This window comes from Coffea arabica, chromosome 7e, assembly GCF_036785885.1.
Source record: "Coffea arabica cultivar ET-39 chromosome 7e, Coffea Arabica ET-39 HiFi, whole genome shotgun sequence".
Lineage (NCBI taxonomy): Eukaryota > Viridiplantae > Streptophyta > Magnoliopsida > Gentianales > Rubiaceae > Coffea > Coffea arabica.
This window is the reverse complement of record NC_092323.1, coordinates 28,289,268-28,298,720: the sequence shown is the minus strand read 5'-3', so window position 1 is coordinate 28,298,720 and position 9,453 is coordinate 28,289,268. Positions and strand designations below refer to the sequence as shown.

At 42.5% G+C, this 9,453-nt stretch overlaps 1 protein-coding gene across 1 annotated transcript; it reads right to left on the bottom strand.

The window, feature by feature from the left end:
* Positions 1-5,270: 5,270 nt before the first annotated feature.
* Positions 5,271-6,317, bottom strand: LOC140011322 (uncharacterized). The gene is made up of 2 exons (XM_072060114.1): positions 5,920-6,317; positions 5,271-5,814 (listed from the first exon to the last, which is right to left on the bottom strand). Exons 1-2 carry the CDS (start codon positions 6,315-6,317, stop codon positions 5,271-5,273), a joined length of 942 nt encoding a protein of 313 aa, XP_071916215.1.
* Positions 6,318-9,453: the final 3,136 nt, after the last annotated feature.

Below are 9,453 nucleotides of genomic sequence, written 5' to 3'. Positions count from 1 at the left end.
ATCAACAACCCAACAACTATCTTGCTATCACTAACTAACTACTAACTTACTGCTATGAATTGAAGAGGAAAAGTTGAGGGTTTCATGGAGTTTTACCTTGCTGCCCAAAATGAAGAGTAAACACTAGGGATTTGAGCTTCTAAATCACCAAGTTTCTTCCTTGATCAAGTCCTCTTCCAACTTTGTATGAAGACCCAAGACAAGAAGCAAGTGCGGAGAGCTTTCTTGGAGCAACAACGGAAGAAGCAAGCTGAAATTTTTTGTTGAGAAGTAGGAGGGGGATGGCCGGCCAAAGAGGGAAGAGGGAAAAGGGTTTGGTAGCTTTTGGTTGATGTGATTTGATGAGAAAGGTGCCATGACATAAAGTTCTCTTGGGTACAAAAGTCAATACTTGAATAGTGGACTATTAGTGCTCCAAATTGAGCTTAATTTAATTCACTCACATCTAATCTCCCAATTAGTTTTTCTTAGTTTACTAATGATTATCCTTAATTCTCTAAGATTACAGCACTATCGGATCGAATTTACCTCAAAAAATGTGCATGCACTATTTCTCGCTAAACGAGTTGCAGAAAAATTAAATTCGCTAATGAAATGTTTTAAAAATATAAATGAGACATTTTTGCGTACAAATGGATTTGAAATGAATGAAATAAATTATTCGGAATAAACGGATAAATAAATAATTAAATAACCCAGTAAAATGAAATAAAAGTAAGTAAAATAAAAATTCGGGTCGTCACATGAACCAAATCCGGCCTAAATCGCTGTTGTGCTTGCTTTACAAGTCGAACTCCCTTCTTAACTGCCAAATGGTGGAATACTACTTTTGGACCCAAACCTGTCATATCCTTGTAAGTCTATGCAAAAACTTAATAAAGCACTTACATATATCGGACATGGGTCCTCTGAAGTACCAAGATTGATTTCTTTTACGTCATCTACAGTGGCCTTCACACATTCTTCAAATTCAGGTGGAGCATCCTCGGTATCTTCTCCTTCTCCAAGGGGTTACTATCAAATATAATTATATGGTTACATGAAAGTACACTTTTTTCATCATCTTTTGGTCTTGTATATACCACGGTATACTTTCTAACCTTTAGTTCAGTCTCACACTTTTTTGTAAAATTTGTGTATCTTCTCATTCTTGAGAGAATGATACTTCCAAACTTATAAATATTATGGTAACAATTAGAACGCTCTTCAAATTCTTTCAACAATTGTTGCACTCCATTTTTCGCAACAAAAAGGTTTAAAAAAATCTTATGTATATAAAGCGTGAATAGTTGGTGAACAGTGTTTGGTGGGCCGGTTATTCCGTGATTTGTGTGAACTTGAGAGGCATTTTGGTCTTTTGGCATTGGATGGTAATGGTTTTCCTAGAAATTCACTTCTGTTCGCGTGGCTTTCTTTACCAGGTGGTGAGGGGCTTTCTTTACCAGGTGTCCACTAGCATTTTCGCTTCTGTCCGATTAAGTGGGGCTCTTGGATGGGACAATTTGGCGATCAACAATTTCAGCCGTCAGCAATTTCCTCTCATTCTGTTCTTGGTTGCTGCCACATGAATAATACAAGGACCAGGGGCAGGAACGGTTGCAGGTGGCAATTATGTGCATTTTGGACACGGCGTAACTTTATTTGCACATGGTGTAACTTTGTTTGTCCACGGCGTAACTTTAGAACAAAATTTTGTGGGTCTCATACATGTTGTTAAAATCGAGATACAAGATGAAATCTAGACCGTACAATTTTTTTTGGCCAAATCTTGGCCATGAACTGTCCAGGGACGGTCCTTCTGATGACCGTCCCTGCCCCGTATCCATAATACAAGGGAACCTTGCACTCTGCTACAAGCTGCTGCCCGGTTGATTTTTAAGTCTAGAGGGTCCTCCTATTTTGGAAAAAAATAAAAAAATATAAAGGGATCCCCGTGGCCTTGCAAACAATTTTTTTTTGTAATAGGATAAACTTTCTTCATAAAAAAAAATACGCAATTTAAGAAATGGATTATAGTTTTTGAACTTTTACAATAGTCTCAATTTTTTCTTTTGAGCATGAAAAATATTCTATAAATACATATTTTCTAATTTTAAACACGAGTTTATTACCCCATTTGTAAAATAGATCCACCCTTTATTTCTTAGCATTTTATTTCAACCTATCCTTAAACATAAGTCGATTTGGAATTAACCATTTAAAGATTCCAACTATCTCTTGATTTTGAATACCACTTTTATTTAAAAAAGAAAAAAAGAGAAAGAGAAACTCACCTATTTTAGTACATGATTTAAGAACACAAAATAACCTATAATTTTGTAGCTTATGATACAGATTACAACAAAAAAAATCATCAACCAAGTAACAGAAAGAATCATCAAATAAGTAAGAATTATAGATCCAAAGTACTTAGAAAATAGAAAAGAAAAATTTTAAGCTTAAGAAATCGTTGGATATTTTATATATCTAAGCCATTTTTTTTTTTACGAAAACGTTAGGAAATATATTGAATTCAGAACAAGCTATACAAACTTGAGCAACGGCCCAAAAAAAGCTTTACAATAGTGTCATTTGACACTGAAGACTTAGATATTCCTCGTCTTGCACTAAAATAGTAGCATACTTGCTAATTCTTCTCCCTAGTGTATTACACTGGTTGCCTACCAAGCTAAATGAGCTGTTCATAAACAAAGCTTTGAGCATGTGAATTTCCTCCAGTTGAGCAAAAAGTCTAATATCTTGTGTCTTGTTTGTTTTCAGCACTCGCAACAACTGAGTGGATGAAACTAGCAGTTTAACATCTGGCCAAGGCTTTTCTCTGATTTTGCACAATGTTAGTTTGAGTGCAGCAGCATAATCGAGTAAATTGTCACCTGTACTTCTGTCCTTTAAGGCCCATGCAGCATGCACACTGTTGTCTTGTTTAGCCACTATGCCAATGCCTACAGCTTTCCTTTCCTTCTGCTGGCTTACCTCCACTACAATTGTCATCATGTTGCTGTTTGTAATGTCACACGGTTCCTCTTCATCACTTGTTGTTGTTTCCTAGCTGCTCACTCATTTGTCTCTACTTTGCACTTCAGTGTACTCTATCCATTCTAGATGAGCTTTCTGTACAATGTCAAAAGGATTCCGGCATTTGTTGTTAAAGATCTTCTCATTCCTGGCTTTCCAAAGTTACCAGAGAATGTTCACAGTAAGAGCTTGGTGCTGATGTCCTTCACTTCTGTTTGTTGCTTCCATCAATCCACTCCACCATTTGTTGAAGTTGCCTCTACTGTCAGCAATTCTATCCCACTGCACTGGTGCCAATCTCCATACTTCCTTCGCTTGATTGCAGAAAAAGAATAGGTGTTCTATTGTCTCCTCCCCTTCGCCACATACTTGGCATAGTGGTTCCCCCATTCTAGTTTTGTAATATATGAGCTCATTCACTGGTAGAGCTTCGTTCAGACATTTCCAAATAAAGTTCTTTTGTTTGCCTTTAATGTCCATTTTCCACATCTTCCTCCAATCTTTTTCCTTCTGTCCTTTAATGCTGGTTTCCCCTTGCCCTCTACCTTCCTGTTGCTGGACTTTCTCCTCCCTTTTCAACAACTTGTAGGCTGACTTCACAGTGTAGTTTCCATTACTGCCTGCTATCCAAAAACTGCAATTAGCCCTGTCCGCCAAACTTATTGGGATTTTGAGGATTTCTTCAGCATCTTTTTCATTGAAAATACTGAAGATCAGTGGCCTGTTCCATCTGAAATTTGTTATCAACTCTTTCACTTTGTGTAGGCAGCAGCTTTGGGGTTTAGGAGTAGTAGGTTTCCCTTCTTTGTTATTTGGGATCCAACTATCATCCCATACGTTGGTACTGTTACCATCCCCAATTTCCTTCCAGATTCCCCTCCCCACTTCATCTCTAACACTAGCTATACTTTTGCAGACCCATGAAGCAGTTGGACTCACCTTGCATTGGAATATTGAGCAGTTTGGATAGTACTTCGCCTTCATAATCTTGCTTAGCAATAGATTTGGGCATGTCACCAGTCTCCAAATTTGCTTTCCAAGGAGAGCTTTATTGAAATCCTGCAGGTCCCTAAATCCCAATCCCCCTCTGCCTTTGTCCTTTGTAAGTTTTGACCAGGAGCACTAATGCATCTTCTTTTTTCCCCTTTCTTCACCCCACCAGAACCTAGCCATCATAGCACTGATATCTTTGCAGAGTTTTCCTGGTAGTTTGAAACAGGACATGGCATATGTAAGCAAAGCCATTGTGATGGCTTTCAGCAGTACTTCCTTCCCTGCAGTGCATAGCATTTTGTTTTTCCAACTTTCCATCCTTCGTTGACAATTATTCCTGATAAAACCAAATAGTTGCTCCTTGGATCTTGTAATGACCATAGGTAGTCCAAGATACTTACCTTGGCTTACCATTTGGACATTTCCCAGCTTTTTGCACACAACAACTTTTTCCCCCTTAGGTGTGTTCTTACTGAAAAACACAGATGATTTGTCATAGTTTACCATCTGATTAGAGCCTTTTTCATATTTGCTACAATTTTGATGAGCTCCTCAGCTTGATCAGGACTTGCTTTGCAGAAAACTAAGCTATCATCAGCAAAGAACAAGTGTGATACTAATAGGCCTCTTCTACTGATGCTGATACCTGATATCAACTTACTCTCCTCAGCTCTTCTTAACAGGTTTGATTGACCCTCTGAGTAGATTAAGAACAAGTAGGGAGAAAGAGGGTCCCCCTATCTTATGCCTCTCTTAGGGATGACATAGCCTTTCTGATCACCATTTATCTTGAACGAGTATGAAACAGTTGATAAGCATTTCCATATCCAATTGATCCACATCTCAGAGAAACTCATTTTCTGCATGATGGCAACTAAGAATTTCCACTCAACCCTATCATAGGCTTTTGCCATGTCAAGTTTTAAAACCATACACCCTACTGAACCTTGTCTTTTGTTTTTCAGATAGTGGAGATATTCATGGGACAAATTAACATTATCTAATATTTGTCTCCCTAGGACAAAAGCTGCTTGGTTCTTGCTTATACAATAGTCCAGATTATGTTTGAGTCTATTAGCAAGCACTTTGGAAATGATTTTATACAAAACATTACAAAGACTTATAGGTCTGTACTGTTTAAGATTGAAAGGCATATCAACTTTAGGAATCAAGGAGACAACCGTGTGATTTAGAGACTTAAGCATGAATCCTGAGTGGAAGAAACTTTGGATAGCTGGGACAACATCAGACCTGATAGTACTCTAGAACTTTTGAAAAAATAATGGTGTCTGCCCATCAGGCCCAGGGGCTTTGTTTGGATTCATGGAAAAAAGTGCAGACTTAATCTCAGCCTCAGTGATAGTTCTAGTCAGGTTTACATTCATTTGATTAGAAATTGTGTTTGGTATACCCCTCAGAATATCCTCAACGCCTTCAGTGCCTTGACTGTCAAAGAGCTGTTTGTAGTAACTAGCCACTTCCTCTCTTAATTCCCTCTCATTTGTTGTCCATGTTCCATCATCTCTTTGTACATTTGACATCCTGTTCCTTCTCATTCTTCCTTTGACACTAGCATGAAAGAACTGTGAATTTTTGTTCCCCTCCTTCAACCAAGTCACTCTAGACTTTTGGGCCCAGTACAATTCCTCATTAGAGTAAGCTCTCTTGAGTTGAATCTTTAGCTCATCCATAGCCCTTCTATTGAAATCAGGTGACTCTCTAAGCCTCTCCATCTCAGCCTTAATTCTATTAATTTCTTTCCTAGAGTTATGCTGAAAACTGTTCTTCCATTTTAGTAAGGCCACTCTACAATTAGAAATCTTCCTAGTGACTTTATACATTCTTGATCCTTCCACTTCTATCTTCCAAGCTTCATCAATCACCTTTGCAATCCCTTCTTGCCGTATCTACCTTTTGTCAAAAATGAATTTTTTTCTTCTTTTTTCCTCCACTGGTTCAGTATCAACCACAAGCATACTATGGTCTGAGCTGTAATTATCCACATGTTTGCATCTAGTTTTATCAAACCTCTGGAACCCGGTAGGAGTACACAACATTCTGTCCAGCCTTTGTTTGATTTCTCCTTCATTTTCCCAATTATTACACCAAGTCCAGGGATTTCCATCAAAACCTACATCTATCAAATCATTATCAGCAATGAAATGCTTAAAATCTCTAAAGGACCACTCCTCTCTTCTTCTTCCTCCCCATTTCTCTTTATTAGAAGCAATGTCATTAAAAGAGCTTCTTCCATGCTCCTTGTACTCATCACATAAAGTGCTGCCTCCTATACAAATTGCTCCCACCATTCTTGAAGACTTTTAATCTATCAATCAAAGAATCATCTGAATTACAACAAAAAGAAAAGGATCCAATATGAAATCTTGATTAGGAGAAATGGCAATATATATAAACCTAGGTCGTGGTGGGATAGAGTTGAATAAAAATTATATGTCATGCATCCAGACCTATTAATGTAAACGAAAAAAGCCACTGAATATACAAAAAAAATTAATTCAATTTTACGTTGGTCCCAAAATATTTTTAAATATGTTTGAAAGCTCTTTCAAGTCTAGCAAAGAATTATTTGCTGAATATTGATAAAAGTACCTATTTGCCAAGAAAACGAAGCGAACCCTAGCCCAAAGTTTCGTGGGAACCTTGGGTCAGTATTCGCCGTCGGACGTGCATGGGGCAACCCCCAGAGGGAGGGCCGCCACCGCCCAAATCCTACGCAGCAGTGGTATCGGCTGGATTAACCGGAATTGGTATGGCAGCGCTGGGCGAGATCTCTTCCTTCCGAGGAGAACCTGCCCTCCGGCTAACAAGACAGGAGATTGCGACGCTTTCAGAACCGTTCCAGAACGCGCTCATGGGTAGGTTCTCATACTCCAGGCCTTCCATGGAGATTATCAGAAGATTTATCACCTCTCTCGGCCTCAAGGGGGACTGTGCGGTCGGCCTCCTAGATCCGAAGCATGTGCTGCTCCGCCCAACATTGGAAGAGGACTACGCCCGGTTATTCGCTCGGAGAATTTGGTACGTTCGGAGTTCACCCATGTCAATCTCCAAGTGGTCCCTTGAGTTCAAAGCGAATCAGGAGCTGGCTGCGGCTCCGGTGTGGGTGGCGTTCCCGGATCTTCCTCTACCGTTCTTTCAAAAGAACCAGTTGCTGCGGCTCGCTGCAATGCTGGGTCGACCTCTCCGGGTTGACGCTGCACCATGCGACCTTCGACGCACATCGGTGGCGCGGGTCCTGGTAGAAATCAACCTTGCTGCTACGCCGGTGAAGAGAGTATGGATTGGAGAGGACCAGTATGGTTTTTGTCAGCCGGTGGAGATGGAAAACTTGTCAAAATATTGCTCATTCTGCAACATATTTGGACACGCTGATGAGACCTGCTTTAGGGAGAATCCAACTCTGCGTCCGGTGAGGAAGGTGACCCATGCGCAGCGTGTAACCCAGCACCAGGTTTATGTGCCAAAACCTCCATTAGACGTAGGCTGTGGTAACGCGACAGCAGACGCAGCGGCTAGAAGTAACGGTGACGGAGACGATAGACTGCTGAAGGGCGTGGAAGGAGAGTCGGCAGCGGGGGCATCACAGGTGGGATGCAGCAGCGGGATATCTCCTACAGCCAACAGTGTAGTTGCAGTGGTTGCGAAGAGCGGAGCGCTGATGGGTGTGGTAGAGGAGACGGCTGTGTCTCCCATGCTAGCGGCACAACGCCAGGAGGAACGTGGAGATATGGAACGAGTGCCGACGGTAGAGCCAGAGACAGAGACTCCCAGAGATCCAAGCCATGACTTCAGAGTCGCAGGGACTGACCTTGAGCAGCCACCTCCCCAAGCGCGTGGACCAAGCGATCTGCCAATGCGCCTGCAGTGGCAAGATGGGGAGACGGTAGGGGATGGGTTGGTCATTGAGCTGGTTTGCTCTGGTGATGACCAGGAGGCGACGGATGCAGCCACCAACATCGTGGGACAGAACAGGTTCGCGGCTCTCCAGAGCTTGGAGGTGAAAGGCGACGACGAAAGTATGTCGGACTCGCCATAGGACTTCCCGCCGAACCTTCGCAGACGTCTACCGCGAAGGCTATCGACGGACAACCTCGTGCTGATGGGTATCACAAAACAGCAACTCTTGGAGTCCCACAATGAGTTGCGCCTTAGGTGGCAAGCTCTACAAGCAAAGGGTGCAGAAACACAAGGTGAGAGAAGTGGAGAGAACGCGACAGCAAGGGACACGCTGAATGTCGTCAGGACGGGACGGGGCCACCCGCACAAGGGTACATCCCAGAAACAGGTACTACATACTACTCAAGCTTCCTACTCACTGCGTTCTAATGTTAAATCCAATTAGTATAGTATGTTGGAACATTTGGGGAGTCTCTCGCGCGGACTCCCTTCGATATTTGGGAAGGATTTGTAGCAACAGTTCGGTCCGTCTACTGGCCCTTTTGGAACCTATGTCCGAATTAGGCCAATTGGAAATAGTTAGACGGAGGCTTAAATTCGACAACACAGCAAGTTTCATCAATAGGAAAATTTGGCTGCTCTGGGATAGGTGGTTAACTCTGCAGTGTGCAGAAAGTGCGGAACAAGTGGTACATGTGATGACGTCATTTGTCTCTGGCGTCTCCTTATATGTGTCATTCGTTTATGCCAAGTGCACCAGAGTGGCACGACGGCCGCTCTGGGAGGCGCTGGAAGGACTAGGGGGGACGATGGATCTCCCCTGGATGGTAATAGGCGATTTTAATGTGATATCCTCAGCTGAGGAGCGGGCTGGGGGTTCCCTCCCCAATGTCCGGAATATGGAGGAATTTAATGAGTCAATGTTCCGCTGTGGTTTATCCGCAATGGACTTTGACGGCTCAAAATTTACCTGGACGAATGGATCGTTATGGTGGAGGTTGGATCGGGCCTTGACCAATGACAGGTGGATGGAAGCGTATCCGGTGTCTAGGGTTTCCCACCTAGCTAGGGGACGCTCAGATCACGCCCCGTTACTTGTGAAATGTACCCCACGAATGGGAGCTTCCTCCCTTGCTTTCTTCAGATTTCTGAATGTTTGGGCCGGTCACCCTGGCTTTCTTGCGGTGGTTAGTGAAACATGGGGGACGGAAGTTTCGGGGGTGGGCATGACTCGGTTCTTCAACAATCTGACACAGGTGAGGAATAGACTGCGACAGTGGAGCTGAGAGACGTTTGGTGACATTGCTTCCAGAGTTAAGGAGGCGGAGGACGTTTACAGACAACGGGAGGAGGAATATGATAGGAATCGAGACGACACCTCTAGGACCTTGCTCAATGAGGCTAGAGAGGTATACACTAGGGAGCTGGGAATCGAGTGTGAATTTTGGAGGCAAAAATCGGCAATTAAGTGGCTTCGCGAAGGTGATGCTAACACCTCCTTCTTTCACTCGGTGGTCCGTCAGCGAA

Excerpts from the sequence above, each read along its gene's own strand:
- LOC140011322 (XM_072060114.1), bottom strand. The coding sequence starts at position 6,317 with ATGGTGGGAGCAATTTGTATAGGAGGCAGCACTTTATGTGATGAGTAC. Across the intron at positions 5,815-5,919 it reads AAATTCATTTTTGACAAAAG|AGTGGCCTTACTAAAATGGA; the intron begins GTAGATACGGCA and ends TTCTAATTGTAG.